This window comes from Heloderma suspectum, chromosome 1 (assembly GCF_057233095.1).
Source record: "Heloderma suspectum isolate Gila_16-S chromosome 1, 16-S_ref, whole genome shotgun sequence".
Taxonomy (NCBI): Eukaryota; Metazoa; Chordata; class Lepidosauria; order Squamata; family Helodermatidae; genus Heloderma; species Heloderma suspectum.
This window is the reverse complement of record NC_139458.1, coordinates 299,210,939-299,231,652: the sequence shown is the minus strand read 5'-3', so window position 1 is coordinate 299,231,652 and position 20,714 is coordinate 299,210,939. Positions and strand designations below refer to the sequence as shown.

Genomic DNA, 20,714 nt, shown 5'->3' with positions numbered 1-20,714 from the left:
TAGAAGTTGCATTAAAGTATGTTTTTAGAGAGAGTTTTAAAGAAAATTGCGTCTCATTCCAAATCCACTTGTCAACTGGTATCAGGGCTAGTAGGATTCAACCCCAGAATCTGTTTTCTGGGATGTCCTAGAATATGTGAAGTAATGAAAAGTGGCACAAAGCATGTGTGAATATACTTTCCCCCAGCTGAGCAATCTCATTCTGTTCTTATGCATTTAGGATTAAGCATTAACACTTCCATGGCATCATAGTTTCTAGGCTGGCTTAAGCCCTGTCTGTCGGTCTGTCTCTCTTTTAGAAATTAAGCATGGTCCAAACCATAATAATAATAATAATACCCACTGTGTTGGTGCTGAATTTTATTAGACTTCAGATTCAGATTTGTTCTTGCAGTTATTATAGTATGAAATAACCAGCACTGTGATTTTTTTCCTCCTTTGGAAAAAGAAATGACCAAAAAAAATGTGCTTTAATTTTCAGAGGGATGAAGCCAAATGCCCATCATTGCCAAATGCTTGCACATGCACACAGGATAGTGTGGGACCGCCGGGACCTCCAGGACCTGCTGTAAGCAAAAACATTATACCTCATGATTATCTGCCATATGATTATATAGAGTGTCTCAGATTTAGATTTACACACTGATCTCATGAGCTCCATGGATTCAGGCACCAGGAGCCAATGCCAGCGAAAGGCAGCAATCTCTCCTGTTGCACCGCAACATGAGGCCAAGGTAACTTTAGCCCCAGCTTTGGTGTAACAGCAGCCACCATTGGTTAATTATATTCTAGCCCTTTCTCTTCGTCATACATAATCATGAATATGCTTTGTTACTGAGGTATGCACAGGGGGCTAGGAATGGGGCTGACAGAACAGACAGCATGAATCACTCTTACTGCTATGAATCAAGCTTGTACCCATCTTGGGATGTATAATGACCATACGTTTCTGTAATACAAAAATAGGAGCAACGTCCCCCATTGCCACCACTGTGACACCAGCCCAGATCCAGCAAAGATTGGCTGGTAATTGTTCAAATGTAATGGAGGATGCGGATGGAGTGGCTGGGGTGGGGTAGGGAGATTTGTTGAAGGGGAAATTCTTTTTTCCTAATTCCTAACTGAAAAAACTTCTGCTACCCCCATGCAAGTCAATGAAGTGGTGAAATTGATTAAATCAGATAAACACACTTTTGATTGAGTTAATTTCACTCCAAGAGATCATTTAAAGAAGGAAAAAGAGCAAACCTTCATCAATGTGCTGGAGAAGGGGAGTTCAAAGAAAAAGTGGATTTTAAAAAGTAAGACTACATGTTCATAGTAGATACATTTACTATGGATAAGTATATATACACACATACATACACTCTTTACTGTACTAAAATAATAAGCAAATGTTTAAAGGTTCTGGGCATTATGTGTACAGTTGTGGGGTTGCTTACCATCAGGGATGATGTCACTACTCAATAGATCCTACAATAGTATCACTACATATATGTCTTGCAGAAGTGTTGGTCATGCTGTTGGGAGCTAGATTTGGCATTGCTACGTGCTGCTTAAAGTGTTACAGGAAGCTGACCAGAGATCTTGATGTGACAAAAATAATGAATATGTGTATTGTTGGGACCTGACTTCCCAGAGACAAGGCCCAATTCACAGTAAAAGCTTTTATTGCCGTAATTCCAGTAAATAGGTTTACGCCTTTACAGCCCCAATAAAGATCCACAGATAACAGTTCACAATGTAAGACTTAGACCAGGTTCAGTTCATGAGCACCAAAACAAATCCCTAAGCAGCCCTGGATCCAGCTGGCAGGATGAATCCCAGTAAGTTCAGAGAGTCCAAGACAAAGTGGTGAATCTTTGCAGGTTATCCAGGCGCTGTTTCAAGCAAAGTCCACTGCTAAAGTCTCTGGCTTAAATGCAGGGGAGTGGCCACTAAAGATCCATATCAGACATTTGATCCTGGCAGGGAAATCTGCCTCTTAGACAATTGCTGCATCTCACATGTATAGCAGGCAATTATATAACCTATCACTTCCAAGTCTCTGAAAAAAGTATAATCTGAGAACACAGCTGGACTTCACTGCATTTTAGCCTTGCTGCTTGATTTTGTCACTTCAACACTCATACAGTAGTGGGCCCCATCTACATGGAGACGCTTCCCAACATGATTCAGTTAAAAGCCGCATTTTCATAAAGTTGGATTGGTTCCTCCCATGGGACGCCATTAAAGTGGAATATACAAAAAAAGAAGAAAAAAGAACCGCCTTTCTGTGGCAGATGAGAAACTGCATTAGTTTGTGCATATGTGGGTGGAGTCTTGCAGCATCAACAAGCTTCCTTTAAAAAACAAAACAAAAAACAGCTCTGTCCTCAGTAAGTGCAGTGGAAGTCAGTGGGAATTACTTCTGAGTAGATATGTTTAGCGGGCTGTTTTTAAGGCAGGAGTGCAGATTCCAAAAGAACAGACATCATCCACAAGCTCAGGCTCATTTGGGGAAAAACGAAGCACATTAAAAGCCATTAACATTATGCGAAAAGCTGCACTCCTCTGCTCCTCCAGAAAAAAGCAGAGATTCAAAACAACGGGCTTCCCAACCCCTCTTTCGGCTCTGTGCTAAGTGCAGTGGAAGTCAATGGGAATTACTTCTGGGGTAGACATGTTTAGTGGGCTGTTTTCAGGACAGAAGTGGAAATTTCAAAAGAACAAAAGCCATTCCACAGCAATGTGCTGATCTTAAGGCTCATTTGGGGGAAAACAAATCCTGATCACCTCTTGAAGTCATTAATGATATGCGAAGGTCCGCTCTCGTAAACCTTTGCATATTTGAAACAACAGGCTTTCCTACTCCTCCCTCCCCACTGAATTGAACTCCCAGTAACCCCCTCTTTGGCCAGGCAGGAGGGGACAAGCAAGGGGCAGCTGCTTGTAGTGGCAAGCGGCTGCCATCTCTTTCTCTCTCCCCTCTTCTTTCCACCCACCCCTGGGGTAGTTTGTGCTGCCATTCCGCCTCTCAAGGAAGTTTTCTCCTGCCAATTTGAACCCCCATGCAGTGCAGCAGCCTGACTCGTGCCCCTTCTCTGCCTCTGCCCGCCTGCTGGACCGAGATCAGGACCCCGCCAAGGACAAGCACTACCAAGGAGCCAGTGGCGCCAAAGAGCACCAAGAGCCACACCACCATGGCCAGGCTGGCAGGGAGGTGGCGGAGAGGGCAATGGTGGCGGCAGAATGGTGGCTCCTTCTGGTGCCCCTTCGCTGCCCCTTTCTCGCCATCTTCCCCACCGCTGCATCATTAAAGTTATGCGAAGGCTTCTCCACTCCTCCCTCCACTCCCTGCTGTGCTTAGTAAGTGCAGTGGAAGTCAATGGGAATTACATCTGAGTAGACATGATTAGCGGGCTGTTTTTAAGGCTCATTTAGGGAAAACAGAGCATGATCATTCACTGGTGTGCATCTTCAGAAAAGCAAGGTTTAATACAATTGGCTTCCCATCCTTTCTGCTCCTTGCTCTTAAACGCAGTAGAAGTCAGTTGGAATTACACATCTGGAGGGGACGTGTTTAGCGGGCTGTTAAAGCTCATTTAGGGAAAACAAAGCATAATCCATTTGCCGGTGTGCACCTCCAAAAAAGCGCTCATGATGCAACTTTTCTTTCCTCCTATCAGTGCTATTCCCCCTAGCTGGCCAAAGCCAGTATTGCTAGTTAACACAGGTCACACAGACTCCCAAAACGCAGTGAAGCTGGTACAATGGGAAAATCTGTCACAAAATGACTTTGCAAAATGTGGGGTTTCCGGCATGAAAATGCGCAGTTGCTGCAGGGAGGGGAAATGTCATGTGCCACAATTGTCTGTGAGGTGCAGTATAACCAGAGTAAATCCCCCATGTAGATGGGGCTATGGTGTGCAGTCTGCAGCCTACCTCACCTTATTTGTGGTGCTCAAGGTGGGCAGTCCTTTTATATACACTGAACAGGGACCATGCTGAACTTACTGCTTCACCCAACAGTTAATTGTGGGAATGAATCATTTTATGCATAGATAATTTATAACGTTCTGGAATTCCATGCCTAAAATGTATACTTATTCTTTACATTTTTGTTTTGTTTTAGGGAGGCCCAGGTACTAAGGGCCCAAGAGGTGAAAGAGGCTTAAATGGACCTCCTGTGAGTATCTGCCAAAAATACAATAAGGCTGGGAGCCAGTTCCATTGAAATTAATGGGGATTATTTCTGAGTAGGCATGTATAGAATTGCACTGTAATAATTTTGTATTCCCACTTAGGTTTTTTTGAAGATCTCAATAAATTAATATCATTAAAGGTTCAAGTATCAGTATTATGCATTTCAATCCCTATATTAGGGTCACTTCACACATTACAGTTTGAGATGTATGCAAATGTGAATGAAATACACATGTTTGCAAACAACTGTATCATATAAGCACACTCATGTAGGAGCTATAATTCACTGCAGCATCCTGTGGCAAACCCAAGTTTTATTCTGTGTAATGTGTGAAATTCCCCTTGTTTTGGCAAAGGATAAATATATGCATCTCACTTCTCTCTGATTGCCTTCAATTTCTAGCATTAGCATTAGGGAATCCAATACAAATGTGGGGAAGACACAACCAAGGGGATGCCAATTCTGTTGCATTGTTCTTCTCTTTTCAAGAAAGTTGTGTGGGATTAGTTCACATAGATTCTGTGGAGCAACCTGAGAATAGACAAATTATGTAGAAAATGGAGGCATTGTTATTTATCTCAAATAATGACAGCAGCATTAGTACCAGTATATCTAATAATGCCAAGCAGCACATTCCCATCCATTCCACCTTTATTTTGTTTTTATTTTAAAATTGTATTATATAAGCCGCCCTTCATCCATTTTGAATCTATATAGCTTTAGAAGGCCCGTTTATGAAGTGATATGGAATCCTTTTATCTCATTGATGGCTACCAGTGTTGCTACATCTTGCATTAAAAAGCATATCACCTAGACAGCCAAAACACAGCGGTAGCTCCAAGTTCCTAGACTGCCATTTGATAAATGCTGTCACCATGTTACAGGACATAATGTGAATCCATCCTTCTGTACGCTCTTTAAGATACAGCTTTGGATGACATGAAAGGCTAATAAATTGATTTGTCTCTTTTTCTGCTTTAAGGGGCCACCTGGTTCTCGTGGAGATGTAGGACCTGCAGGTCCTCAAGGACCACCAGGACCACAGGGGCCAAATGGACTTTCCATTACAGGAGAACCAGTGAGTAAACAAGCATATTGCATGCATGCCTGTTTGGAGAGGATAGGACAAGCATAATAAGTGCTCTCAAAAATATTTCCTATTACACTCACTTATTTCCAGTATCCTCAAACATCTGCTGTATGGGTCAAGGTGCTTTACCACAGGACATCATATTTTTAATGGCAGATTACACATAAATTAATAGCTGTGTTATTGCAGTGATTTGTTACCACATTCCCTGTTCTACTCATTTTTTTTAGACAGAATTAGTGCTCTGCTGAAATTTTCAATTTTTCCATTTTTGGCATTTTGTGTGGAGGTGGGAGCGTAACAAAAACTCTGGCAAAAGTGGCTGGGAGAGGTGAAAATGTCAAACATCTTTCTTCTTGGGGAAGAAGACAGGACTTCAGGTTACCTTTTTAAGTGTGGATAGTGGCTGAGGGGTCTTCTTTCTATTTTTGTTTGAACATCTCCTGCACTTGCAGGAGCCCAGAACTCTTCTCCAGTCTGGCAGCTCTTTCTGAACTCCCAGGAGACCATGTGATCTTGCCCTCTCCAACAGGCATTGAGGAAAGGTTCCAGGGCTACAGAAGCTTCTTTGCAAAGCACAAGCAACCATGTATGTTAGAGCTTTAGAAAAATTCTGCTCTTCCTTGCAGTAATGCAGAGCAAGCAAAATCAGCATTTCTTCTAATGCTCCAAAAGTCCCATTTGTTCTTTGCAAAGATGCTTTTTGCAAAGAAGCTTCTGCAGCCTCGGAGTTCTTCCTGAATGCTCAGGTCATGTGGCCTCATGGGAGTTCAAGAAGTGCTGCTGGGCTGGAAACACTTCTCTGTAAAGGGTCTCATGCTGGGGGCTTTTTTCAAGTAAAAAAAAATAGAAAGAAGATCCTTCAGCCATCTCTAAAACTTTAAAAAGGTATGTGGAAACCCTGTCCCCCTCCCCAAGGAGAAAATTCTCTGAAATTCTTCGCTTCCCTGCAAAAGAGGCAGAAAAAGCAATGCCTCTTCCGCAGGGAGAGAAAAAAAATTCCAAAAATAGGAGACATGATTCAGCACAGCACTAGACAGAATACAGTGCTATGTCTAACTGTGTTTTCAAAGAAATTCCTAAGCTTTCAAAGATGGTCACACATTGCTCTGACATTCTCTGTATTCTGAGAAACTAAATCAAGGGTTACCGATTCTGTGGTTTGTTATATGCTGACTGTGTAAGTGATACAAATGCATTTCAGGAAAGGTGGAATGGGCACTTCTGACAGGAACAGCTACTTTCCTCACACAGACTCACACAAGAACCTTGCATGATGTAAATTAAGCTGAATGCAGGGAATCTAATCTTCATGTAGAACCTTGTTTCACACAGTTAATCATTGCTTATATAAGGACTCACACATGCGTGAAATCGCATGAGCTGTGTCCTGCTCATAACCCTTTGGGACCATAAGTGCTGCTCTCTCTTCCCTAGGGTCAAGAATTTTATCTTTCTGTTTTCTATCAGGATATTTTGGGGATCCATGGAAAGTTTTAATGCAATGTTTTTCTTGCTAAATATAATGTTTGAATGCAATGTGTTGCTTCTTAAAAGGAATCAGTAAAATGTTGTACTTTAATGATAACGTACATTTCTCATTCACAAAGTAACCCCATCCTTCTCTGAAGATTTCATAAGTATCCTAACTGAAGACAGAAAACCAAAGCAAATGAGTGTTAAATTAGGTCCATAATCGCAATAGAAAATGACCAAGTGATAAGACTTGTACACAAGTAACTTTTATACTTGTTACTTGTACATACACAAGGTTGTGCACAAGGGTGGCCTAGGAGCATTTAACATTTTTGAAAGAAAATTTTTAATTTCTTAAGAATGATCAATCTGCTTTCTTAGACGTTAGAGCATTTCTATGCAGAAGAGCTTTCAAATGAAGTTGAGGTTGAAGCTGTAATTAATAAAAACATTTTAATTTAGTCAGATCCATGAACCAGTTAAATCCAAATGAGTTTTCAAGTTGGCTAAAGTGCTCTGAGTCAAAGTTCATTGGATTTAACTGGGATGGATATGAAAATTAAAGTCTTCCCATTACACTTCCGAGTATTGATTCCTGAGGAATCAAGTGGACAACTTTTTTGACATCAGGAATATTGATTTAATATAAATACCAAGCCACCTGGGAAGTATGTCAATAATTGTGTTGGCTTTTTCTATCCCAGGCAGCAGATCAGGAGATTAACAGGATCACCATAGGTGTAGCACAGACCCAATGTCCAATTGCTCTGGGATTATTGCAGGCATAACATCTGTAAACTGCCCAGGGAGCTTTGGCTAAGGGGCTGTATAGAAATGTTTGCTCTGGGATTATTGCAGACATAACTTCTGTAAACTGCCCAGAGAGCTTCGGCTAAGGGGCTGTATAGAAATGTTTGCTCTGGGATTATTGCAGGCATAACTTCTGTAAACTGCCCAGGGAGCTTCGGCTAAGGGGCTGTACAAAAATGTTTGCTCTGGGATTATTGCAGGCATAACTTCTGTAAACTGCCCAGAGAGCTTCAGCTAAGGGGCAGTATAGAAATAGTAGTAGTAGTAGTAGTAGTAGCAGTAGTAGTAATATACAGATACTAGGGTTGTAATTATCATTCCTACTTCTAGGGCAGGTTCCCAGTTCTACACCTGGAGGAATAACTCTTTTAAAGGGTGATTGGTAAAACCTGGGAAAAGTTACATTTTTGTGATCTCCTTCTCTCCCACCAGAAGTGTTACCTGGCTTAAAGTGCTTTACTGACTGGCTTTGCACAATGCGTGCATGGTTGTTGGCTTATTTTTCTCAAAGAAAAATTGTTTGAGAAAAGAAAACCCATGGTTTGTTGTTGGGTTGTTAAGGGTGGTTAACAAGCCACACTGCATGGTTAACAAGCCACCCTGCGAAAATGTCCTGGGTTCAGAAAACACACTGATCCACAGTTCAACAAACAACCCATGGTTCACCAACAACCCACACTCAACCACTGAGTGTGGGTTAGCATGTTGTGTGTTAGGCAGCTGGCACAGGACCAGTAAGAAACTGGATGGTACGCTTTGCTTGGCCAGCTACCCTTAGCAAGCTGATATCTGGCTTCTCATTTTCACTGAAAATATGTCTAATTATTCCAGACTGCCCATCGCTTTGTTTTGTAGAGGATAACCAAACACTCTTTGTTTATTATCAATTCCAGGGCCGTCAAGGGATGAAAGGTGATGCTGGAGAACCAGGGCTACCAGGTCGATCAGTAAGTTCATTTTTATAATATGGCTGTGCCACTTACTTTCCACACTCCCCAAAATGATGTTCTCACTTGTAGGCTAGAATGGATAAGTTTCCATTTAGTTTCACTTGTCCTTCAACAAAGAAGACAAGATAATTTTTTTTAAAGTTCAAAATAATAAATAGAGCACATCAGTGCAGATTCATGTCATCTGTCAGTTGTGCATGTCTGTATAATCAGTGAAATGGTATTTTGAAATGGGACTAGATTTAATGGGAAATAGAGAAGCCAGCAATGACTCATGACATCCAGAAAAAGAAGGCAATGGAATTAAACTTTGACAGATTCTACCAGTTATTAGTAGGTTTTCTTACACATAGTAACAATTGTTGAGTGATTAGCTATTACTTATTATCTGCAGGGTGCATCTGAAAGAAGATCTGTAATGTGATAATAAACTGTACTTCCTTAAAAAACATACAAATAAAGTAAAAAATAGAATGAAGGCAAAGGGTAACTCTATACAAGATGCTGATGTTATCAGTCAAGGTTTTTGGTCTGTTTCTTCTGCATGCTGCCAAAAAGGAATATGAGAATAACGCAGGTTTTTTATTCTACGCAGGTAGAATAACATTCTAAATAATGTTTAGAATGCAGATGAATGTGCCTGATACCTTCCATGGCTCAGTAATCCTCTCTGATTAGTGTTTTTCTTCTTCTCTAGGGATCTCCAGGCTTAACTGGCCCCCCTGGCCCAATGGGACCTCCAGGTGACAGGGTAAGTATTTCTGCTTTATAATTGGTGAGGAATCCAGGGGCTCTAGGGCTACAGCATGGATAGGTAAAGGGTCCTTGTTCCACAACAATTTTCTCCATGGAAATTTATCATTTCTGAGTAGAAAAATGGATATAATTTCCATGTACAAAAAGTATGAAGGAGTGCCATGTTACTACTTGTAAATGAAAGTTTTTGAATTAGAAAAAGGAGTGCTTGTTTACAAATTACTCCCCTGGTATTGTCCCATTTTCTAAATTGCACAGTGCTTTCTCTTGTGAATTAACAACTATGATCAGCTCTCTTGACTAGCCACATATAGGCACTTCCCATTCTTGTATGACTTTATGGATTGAGTGCTCACTTCAGCAGCATCTGTGCTAGGGATGGAATGATGTAAGAAGAAGAGCTGGCAATGTGTATCCCTTTGTACAACGGTGACAAGTCAATTCATGAAGAGTTCCATTAAATGAACAAGACTTTCAGTATGAAGAAAGCAAGCACTAAGAGAACATCTTCAGCCTGGTGGAGCTCTTCATTCTTCATCCATCTGTGGAGAGGGACAACAGATTCTTAAGTATAACACTGATGCTATTGGCAAAGATGCCATCACTGGGACTTTCTCACTAGCAACTGAACTTTGGTATTAGGCATGCATTCTTAATCTGAGCAGAACCTCGCTATATTCAAGTGAGAACTAGATGGTGTAAGTTTGTAACCTGTCATAACTGGAGCCAAAAATTAGGTAGCACAAGCATATGAAATAATGTTTTAAAAATTATTAATATTATGGGTGATTAGCCTTAAAAGACAATTAGCATGTCTTTTTTAAAAAAAAAATCAAAACTAATCCATAAACTTTCATTTTTCAAATAGGGCTTCACTGGAAAAGATGGCCCAACAGGACCAAGAGGTCCCCCTGGACCATTAGTAAGTGTTAACTTAATTGTCTGGGGAATAATTTGGGGGTGTCGATTTATATTTTCAGTTGTATCAAAAAGTAAATTTGCCGCTTTGCTGTTTCCTTTCATCATTTATGCCAGCGCATGACCATCTAGCCACCTAAAGAAGCTATTATATATACTAATAGTGAGCTCAGTTTTTTGCATGTGCAAAAATGATTCTATCCACACACAAGAGGGAGGTATCGGCAGGCTTGGAGAATCCCAAGATTTGCAGAAGTACAAAAAATCTCCCAAACACCTCAGTGATGACTGAGCATGTTCAGTGTCCACAAAATACTGGTTGACTGTTGAGGAGAGTGGGGAGGAGATGGAAAACTAGGAGAGAGGGAATGTGATGGAGTAACCTGGAAAAGGGCATGGCTGGCTGGAACCCTGAACAGGATCTCTCCACACTGAAACATTTTTTTGCAGGTCCCACTTGTTTGTTCTAGTTTTGCTTATTATGTAATGCTATTCTATCCAATCTCGTTATCATGACACTCGGCAAATGTGCAACCTGTTGATTGTTTCTTGTTGCATTCCAAGTCCCATTCCTATAAATATTGCACTGTGGCTTGTTAAAAGAGAAGCTTTGATGACTACAGATGGTTAAGCTGAAGTTTTTTAAAAATCTGTCCGCGGCTAATGTGGTCTGCACATGTTTATTATGCTGGAAAATGGTCAAGAGGAAATCATGTTGAGTACAGTTAAGCTTTAGGAATACTTCATGATGTTTTATGAGACTTGAAAATTTATCATATGGAATTCATGCCTTTGATGTGATTAGGAAGATACTAGTATTAAGAAATCTTGGGGTTTGTGGCTGCTTGGAAAATACAGTAAAAGAAAATCTATTAGTTTCTAGGATGCTTTTTTTTACAAAAATGATCTGTTTAAATGCTACTATTTGATCTCCCTATATAAATTTCCATATTTATCACATCAATGGGAGATAAAAGTGCAATCATGCAAATAGATATGGGAAGAGAGAAGGGATTTTGTCTACTATCTGTTCAGGTCACAAAGGAACTGAAAACTGTATACTCAAGAAGCCTTGTTCTACCACCATTTCACCAGCCATTGCAAAAGAGATATCATTGGGGAGCTGAGACAAAGGGGCTATGTTTGGGGGATGTGGAAGAAAACCTTGCTTTCCTCTAGGAACTGCCGTGGGGCAATTACAGCAAGGCTGAGTATGCAGGTTTCAGTTTCTTTTTAAGTTGAATATCCCAATAGATAAATCCCATCCCTCTTCCCACATCTATTTTCATGATTAAACATTCCTATCTCTACCTGGCAATAAGATGCTATGGATTACATACTGCTATGTCAGAAGGTTGCTTAGCAGCTGAGTGGGAAGAAGAATGAAAAAGTGGGCAGGTACCAACTGTAGGAAAAAAGAAAGAAGGAAGAAAATTCTAGGTTCACAAGATTTTATTATTATTACTATTATTATTGAGCCCAATGCATTTCAAATTGATTCATTCCTCAGGGACATTCTCAATCAATCAATTTCATTCTTGGTCTCTCCACACTGTTGCAAAATAATTGAGAGACCAGGATCTCAAGGGATTGTTCAAGAGTTCCCCCAAGGACGAATTCAGTTCAAAATGCAGTGGGATCAGTAATTTCTCTTTCTCGTGTCCCTGGAGGTTTGTTTCCTTCCTTCCTTTTTTCTACCAACAGATTGGGCCTGCACCACTGTGTAATCTATTCACATCTGCTGGAGTGGATCCAATCCAATCCAGCACTTTCTTGCCAGTACTCATGTGGAGGGGTGGGGTGGAGGTGGGGAGACCAGAAAACCTAGACAACATTTATAACACAAATTACCAAATGCAAGCATGATACCTTTGTTCAGAGAGCATACAGGGGAAAACTGAGAGACTCATAGTTTATGTTGTAAGGCATGTAAAAATGTGAGCAAATGAAAGTGAGCACTAGAAAAAGTTTCCACATGCACTTCACCCATTTGGTGGGCATCTTGTTACTTGGATATAATGAGTGAAATCCCATTCCGTCTGTCCGCTGATGGAATGACATCCACCAACAGACTTGATTCCTCCTTCCCTCTGCAGCCCCCATGCCCCTCCCCAATCTGGAGGGTTGAGAGCCCTCCAGAGCATATTTTGAGGACATGGGGGGAGGGGAGGCACTGCAGGAGAAAGGAGCAGATGGAGAATGACTGTTGTGCATTGCACAAACATTTGCCCAATATGGTTGGTTTCTGAACATATATCTAAGAATATTATTATGTCCCTACTTAGCATTTCTTTTCGATGTACCTCTTTTCAGGGTGCCCCAGGAGTGCCTGGAGTAGCTGGCCCAACTGGAAAACCAGGGAAACCAGGAGATCGTGGGTCACCGGTAAGATAATCAGTGAATAGCATTTACTGCATCTGTTGTGAAAGACACACTTACAAGTTCAGACAAGGAGACCTTTCTCGGCCTCACAGCATGCAATGGCTATCATGAGAACTAGTTAATATCTCAAAGTTAAGAATGCAAGTCTAATTTTAGACAATTTCGCTCTTTACAGTACATCCTCTTTTGCAATTTAAGCAACGGGTCTGGAAATTGCAGTCATAATGTTTCCACTAAAAAAGAGAGCATGAACTGCACATGCCAAGGCCTATATTTCTGCACTATGTAAACATCCCAGAGCTAAATCAGCAGATTCGCTTACTGGAATTATTATGATTATTATTTTAAGCACAGTTAAGTATGTTATGCTGCCTAAGGTGGAAATTTTTATATGTAGCATTCTGAGAGCTGGTGGTTTGAAAATGCTTGAATGTTAACAATGCAGCCATAATGTTGTGTTGTGAGTTTTGCTTAGAGTTTTACATCTGAAACCAACTTAGAGAACAGGAGGGATCAGGAGTTTGTCCTGGTAGCAATTGCTGGAGCTGCTCTGTCTGAATTAGCCAAGACATCTGTGGGAAAGTATTTGGCATCCAGGGGTGCAACTTTCGCATCTGCTGCATCAGTCAGCAAGGGAAAAGAGCAGATTCTCTTTCATTCTCTTTGCTTACATAATTATTCTTGAGGCAATGCAGGGTAGTCTTGAAGAGGAAAGAGAGGAATTCTGATACCAGCTCTGCTAACAGCTTACTCTATAGCCTTGGAGAAGTCACTTCAGATTTTTGTGCTATTTTGTTCCTTTATAAAATGTGATGCATCCGTTGGCCTTGCACAAAGTATCTGTGATCACGAGGTTATTCGATAGGTCACATCCTTGAATTACACTAGTCACACCAATATGTCTAATTGATATGGGTCTTAATAAAAAAGTAACTTTCTATGAATTAGGATCTCTAGTTAGTACTTCTGATGAGAGTTATCTTAGCAAAACCATAGTGTGGAGTTGCCAACTGGCCAGAAAGGAAGGCCTGGCCTACTTTTGAGTTCAATAGTAGCTCGATAGGCGGTCATAAGCAGGTGGATCTTTTTACACGGAAAAAAGCATTTTCACCTCCCCTGATGCCTACATATCAAGCTGCTGTTAAAAGCAAAGGAGTAGGGGCCAATAAAAGTTGGCAGTGTTTATGTACTGATCACTTAAAATCTATATCAGGGCATAGTCTGAAGGTACATGAGGCAGCCACCTTTCTGAAGCTAAGCAGATCTGGGTCTGGTCAGTGCTTGGAGGGGAGACCACCTGGGAAGCACATGCAGCCACCCTGAGTTCCATGATGGAAGAAAGGTGGGATATAAATGTAATGAATATAAACAGAATGAATAAATACATATCAAACATTGATTTTATTTGATTGCATTTGTTTTTTATATTATGTTATTAAGGTGAACCCTTTATAACATTTTAAGACTGTATACTTGTTCTATTTCCTCCATCTGCCTGACATCGCATTTACTGTTTCTTGAGTTTTCAGACCAGATCTCAGCAGGAATTCTGGCAGGGAGTCTGTGCAGATGTTTTTTCATACGCATGAGGCAGATGAGATTTCAACACCTACAGTTATGCTATCAAGAAATGCCAAAGGGGCAACCCAAAGCCGTATGTGCAAATGGTGGTCCAAATATAGCCTGCAGAGTTCTAAAGGTCATCCAGGCTTTTCCTGTAGCTGCATGGCCCAGTTCCATTCTTCACGTGGTTGTACAATATTTCATGTGGTAAATTGACCATCTATGACTCTTGGTTAGCACCAGTCATTCAATGATCCAAACAATGAAGTTTAATCCAAGGATGAGAGAATGATCTCTGGATCACAAATACTATATGCAATCATTTCAGCACAGGCACAGCTTCAAGAAAGTTAGATCATCCTGAGCAATAATGTTAGTGAACGGAGTGGTTTCTTTAGTTACCTCGACCATAACATTCTAATTCAGTGCATTTTGGAATATCCCCTGACAACCCCAAATTGGTGCTAAGCAAATAATCCTGAGTGGGGTAGATATGCATGAATTAACATAACTATTTATTCAGAAGGTTAGAATACATTCAGATATACAAACATATTCCAGGAAAGAAGCAATATCTACACTGAGCTCTTGCTTTCCAGGGAAACAACATTTCAAATGGTTACATTTGAAACTGGTCCTAAAGATGACCAGTTAAGCTAACTGCCTAAGGCTGGCTATACTGCTGCTGCTGCTGCTGCTGTTATTTACATTTATCTACCACCCCATAGCCAAAGCTCTCTGGGCGATTTACAAAAGTTAAAACATTAAAATACAGTCTACGAAGTTTTAAAACCATTTACATAAAAGCATATGGGCAATATATACAGACAACATATATCTAAAAACAACTTTAAACTAAAACATTTTTTTTAAAAAAACCCAACAATAAAACAGGATAGCGTAAAAGCAGTAGACAAAAGTCAGCAAAAGGAACAAGAGTTCTAAAAAGGGAAGGCCTGCTGGAATAATAGATGTGTAAATGGAGTAAGCACCTTTTGCTTGCTTCAGATCATATTCTGTTTTACCAATGTTTAGTACACTATCAGAGTGGGAAACCTATGGTCCTTGTTCTAATTTCAAAAGCTCTCTGCAAGCAATCAATTCAGACCTCTGGTAAGAGCAATCTTTCATGGCAGCCCACTGGGCAGGGAGGAAAATGGAGAGAGAGAGAGAGAGAGAAGGGGATGGCAGAAAAAAAGAGAAAAAGTGGCAGAAAAAGAGAGAGAGAAGCAGGTGGCACTGCCAACTTTGGTTCTGACCCACCCAGTAATGCCTTCACCACCAGCATGTGGCTCTCAACAGATTATCCTCGAGAGAATGTAGTCCTCAACAGGAAAAAAGTACCCGATCCAATTAAGAAGATGTGAGCATGGTAGGACTGGGTCCTGTAAACATCTAAGATAAAAAAAGATGGTTGAATTTCAGCTATAGATATAAAAATGGTATGCACATTGTGTGCAGATAATGCTGTAAGTCCATTTGTTTTATCATTGCAGTGTTTTCCTGATGCATTAAACATCACAAACAATTAACAATTAAGCAAGTTTTACCATGGCCTCAGGAGATGAACAAGCTGTCCACAGTTTCACACTTTTAGAACATAATGATATGAAAGCTGTAATCTTATGCACACTTTGTAAGCATGCATAGGATAGTGCTGTAAAGTAAGCTGCTATCTGAAATCGTTTTCTTGAGGGACTTGGAAGGTTTCAACTTGATAATTTGCTAATAACTGTCCCCCCCCCCCCGCGCCTCAACAACATTGTTTAGACAAAGATGGCTACAATACAATAGACTAATTAAATAAGAAAGAAAGAATTAAGCAAGCATTGGCATCTGTTAAGTATTTAGAAAAAACAAGGGAAAATAATCTATCTGAACTTTGTTGACACAAACGTTATTAAATCAATCTTCCTGGAGACACCCAGTTTCAAACTATCTTTGGAACTATTTCTCACATGTTGTTAACATTACTTGTGAAAAATAAAGACTGCTTTAGGCAAAGATAACTGGCACATCACACTCTATGTGAGGCTGATCAAAAGTCATGAGAAGACATGAATTGCTTAAATTATCTGGTCATGTGGCAGCTCTGTACAGGTGCTAGCAACATTGCTCTGCTGAAGAGATGTAGATGATTTTATAGCTACAGTTTTAGAAAAGTCCTTTCTTTTCATGCATGTCCTCTGAAAATCCAAGTAAAGACTTTAAGATAATTATTCTTCAAATCAATGTTTTCCAATCCTACGGGCTTCTTCTAGGAAACCAGTTTGATGTATCCATATTTGAGCTGATTTCATGTCTTCATGGGAAAAAAATCATATTAGACAAGGAAAAGAATGGGGAGAATCACTTTGGCTTGGGAGCTAGAAGTTTTGTCCATTGGGATATAACTCTTGGAATACTGTGTCTCTTGTTCTTCTCTGTGGAGTGGTTCTGCTATTACCATAAATTTCTAGCGCTGTTTATGAGCACATGTTCCTTCTATTTTCAGTCAGAATTATTGATGTTGCTCCATTCTAACTAGTCTGGAAGGTAACAAACAACTATGAAAACAGAAGGCAGAGAGCTTCAGCTGTTGGGTGGTATAGAAATGAAATAAATAAAATAAAAAATATGTAAACAGCCAGGCTTTTGCATGTTTGTCTGCATCCTGGGTCAGTGTGACCCAAGCTGAGTTCCATGCATCTGAAGCTATCCCTCATGTAACTGTTTCCCTTTGTTCAGTTAAATGTTCATGATCTCAGTGCAAGATTGTGGAAATACTGCCATTCTGTTAATTATATCCAGTTATGTTCCAGCCCTGTCTTGTGGAATAATTTATTATAGTGTATCATTGAGGTAGTTTGAGAGCGCATTGTGAAAGTTTGAAAGGAACTACCCAATGCCAGATTTAGTTATTACTTTTGCTATTCTGATGAAATAACGTTAAGCATGATTAACAAATGACTAATAATTCACCTCAGGGAGCTTACCAGTGAAAATATTTTTGATTTTATAGTTATTTCTTTTTCTCCCCCCCCCCCCAATCACAGAATTGTCACACATTCTTGACACCCATTGTCAAAACGTGGAGTCTACTCAGAAAGCAATAGGAAGGGAATTTAACAGCAATTTAGCATTAGTAGTTTCTAGTATTATTGATTCTGATAAGTTACCATCATCTTGACTTTAATATAAGCAAAATGGACTAATCCAAATTGACTTTGATCATACTATACAACAAAAGTGGAGAATGTTACTGTGGGTGGGTGATATAGGTTAAAGCATCCAAAACATCTCTGGCTCTAGTCACTTGTGAAGGAGAGACTCTGTGAAATGTGACAGAAAGACTGGCGGAACTCTCTCAAATGTATAAAATTTCCTAGGGTGGGTTATTGGTTTTCTGATAATGATCTAGTAGTTCAGACAACATTATGTCTCCTATTTGGATTATTTGAAGCAGGGAATTCCATCTTGCTGACAGACAAAACAACATAAACTGGTTTCAAACGGACAATAAATATATCCATGTGTGATCACTGTCGTGCAGTTCTAAAAATCTCCAAAATGCAGCTTAAATATGCTAATTACATTTCTTCAGGAAAAGTGTCAGGAGGTTTCTTGGCTTTTCCCTTTGCTGACAAAGGAATGTAAACAGTGAGGCTAAATTCTCAAAACACTGTGGGAGAGTTGCACATACAAACTTCTATTTACAGGCTGGATTATGAATGTATATTTCCAGAACACTGTTTTTGAGAGTCTCCATAGCGCTAAGTACATATAACAGTACAGCAATTCACAGTCACTTTGAAAGGTTAATCCTGACTGACTCCTCCTTTAGTGTTGCTTTTAAATAAGGATAGGTAACAAGATAACTTTTGCTGTTGTTAAAGAAAGGCTATATATTCTAGTTAATGAAAATAGTTGCCTGGGCAACTCATTATCAAGCCTCATTATCAATTAGTTAAATTAATGGTTCAACACTTTAATATTTTAAACAAGAACAAAAGTATTAAGGGAAACAAAATAAATACTGAGGTTGTTCAGACAACCAGTGGGGGAAACAATGCAGCCTCAGTTGTTTCCCCCACCCCCACGTGCGCCGGTTGTGCGACTGAGATTATTCTAATTGCCTGCACCGCATCACAAGTTGCCGTGTCATCGGAACCTGGCATGTTGCGTGGGCATGGTGCATTTTTACCCACCCTGTAACCCACACTGCAAGCCATGGGTTGTAGGGTGGCTGAAAATGTACTATGCCTACACCACGCACCAGGTTCAGATGACAGAAACCCGTGGTGTGGGTAATTAGGGTAATCCCAGTCGCATGACCAGGACACACAGGGGCAGAGGAAACAACTGATGCTGTGTTGTTTCCCGCACTGATCATCCGGACACGCAGTGGCATAATTTTTGAAACATCTTCTTAGAATTGTTCTTGTCTAGGACCCTCAGTAACTGGTTTCTAAGGATACCAAAATGACCCAGCTAAAATGTGAAAAGCAGTTAGAGGATTCTGTACTGGCCAGCCCCATATCTAGAAGCATATCCAGAACAGTGTCTGTTGCTGGAAGTGAAACTGAGGACTCTGCTGGGGCTAGGGCTGTAGTGCAGTAGGTTCTCCTCTACAGGCCCTTGCCTGTAGATACTGTTCTTAGGTGGCCAGGTGTTCTACGTTACAGAGAACAGTCCTGTATCTGAAGGCCTGTCAGAGAACAGCCCTCTAGTCAAAGGTGTTCTCTGTTTGAGGGGCTGTCCAGTCCAAGATGAGTTTAAAGATAAAGAACCATAAGGAGGGCAAGCAACAGAGGCCTTGAAGTTGCCTATCGACAGTTCATGCCTGGACAGCAGACCGAGCAGACGTACAGCTCACGGTCTTATCACTATGGTGGGATGTATTGTATTTCTATTTAAAGTGTAGTAATTATTTCTAAATGAACTTGAGCACACTCCAGGAGAGAGCGGAGGACAGGAAGGCTTGGTGTGCTATGGCCCATGGGGTCACGAAGAGTCGGACATGACTTAACGACTGAACAATTATTTCTAAATTTGCATCTATACATATAAAATAGTACATGTACATTTCATGCAAATACGTGTCTTCTTTTTTGGTGATGTATAAGTTACTGCCCTAAATGTTCTGTTGACAAGGCCAAGCAGATGGTCAGGCTCTTAGTAGTTATACTAGGCCTGACTAGGGATGTCAGACAATTCCGCCACAGACTGAAATGGAATCAAATTCCCTTCAGTCCGTGCCACGGAATCCTCTGCGGAACGGCACAACGAGGTCCTGCGGAGCCAGCTGTCATGCGGCTTTTTTTTTGTCATCCGCAAAGAGTCGCGAAATTTTTGTAAATAAAAACGCAGTGTAGTATATTCCAATAATAAATACATGTGTTTTTTTTAATGAATTGTGCTCACCGCCTTGTTTGTGGGTGTTCTTTTTAAATTGAAATCCTCTGTCTCTGTTTACTGTCAGCCAAAACACTTCCTCTTCCTAGGGGTTTCCCAAAAGAAGGCTGTTTTAGGTGTGCCTGAGCGATAAACTCCTTGTTAAAAGCAACGCTGTTTTAAAGAAAGAAAAAACCTTTTAAAATGACCATGCTGCTCCAGGACCGGCATGGTCATTTTAAAAGGTTTTTTCTTTCTTTAAAACAGCGTTGCTTTAAACAAAGAGTTTATCGCTCAGGCACACCTAAGACAGCCTTCTTTTGGGAAGCCCCTAGGAAGAGGAAGTGTTTTGGCTGAAAGTAAATGGAGACAGAGGATTTCAATTTTTTTAAAAAACGTAAATATTTACGAAAAACAGTGATTCTTACAGATGTTATGCAGACTCACGGAGATGGCTGGGCAGCGGAATTAGGGTTGTCGGTACGGATTTATGTTCGTAATTTTCAGAGCGGAAAAAAAAGAGAATTCCGAATGCTTGTGAATGGCAGAACGGAGCACTGGCTTCAACTGCGGAAGTCAAGTGGCACCGAAGGTACACAATTCGTACATCCCTAGGCCTGACCAATCCAGAGGCTTCACAGTGCCTAGCAATCACCGGCTTTGATACTGCATATCTTCATTCCGTTTTGTGTATGAAGAGGGCTCTGAGGCCTAATCACACGTAGTCTAGTGAGCTAACACATAAGTGTTAGATCTGGTCTACGCATGCAGCGTAATGAGGAAGGTATTGAGGTGGTAGAATGGAATCTACCACTTCAGATTACAGAGGAGGGATCATACTTTTTAATGATTCTGGATATACTTTTTTTTAATTTTAAGCAGAACATTAGTACAGCAGGAAGCAAGCTGGGCTAGAACTTCCTCCTGTGCTAGTATTTTTCTTGCATGGATTTTTTTTCCATAGGAGTGCATTCAATTATGGCATCCTCACTTGCAGTCTAGAATGGTACAATCTGGCCTAGAATTTTATCACCTCATCATTTTCCTGTACATGTAGACCAGGCCTAAGCTGCATGAGGTTTCTGGTTCAAGCCCAGGAATTCCCGACAAACACATCTTATGCTGAATCAGCCCATATTAACATTTTTGCATTCACTCTTGCTTTTTTCTTTCTCATTTTGTCGTGTTATATAATAGAATTCTGTGATAC

The 20,714-nt window shown here is 40.4% G+C and overlaps 1 protein-coding gene across 1 annotated transcript in view; it reads left to right on the top strand.

The window, feature by feature from the left end:
* The window catches only part of COL12A1 (collagen type XII alpha 1 chain), a 134,461-nt gene that overhangs the window by 104,730 nt on the left and 9,017 nt on the right, over positions 1–20,714 (top strand). Inside the window, exons 52-58 of the mRNA XM_084826903.1 lie at positions 482–568; positions 4,115–4,168; positions 5,169–5,264; positions 8,456–8,509; positions 9,210–9,263; positions 10,137–10,190; positions 12,500–12,571. Coding sequence (XP_084683029.1) covers positions 482–568; positions 4,115–4,168; positions 5,169–5,264; positions 8,456–8,509; positions 9,210–9,263; positions 10,137–10,190; positions 12,500–12,571 — 471 coding nt within the window. The remainder of the gene's footprint in view (positions 1–481; positions 569–4,114; positions 4,169–5,168; positions 5,265–8,455; positions 8,510–9,209; positions 9,264–10,136; positions 10,191–12,499; positions 12,572–20,714) is intronic.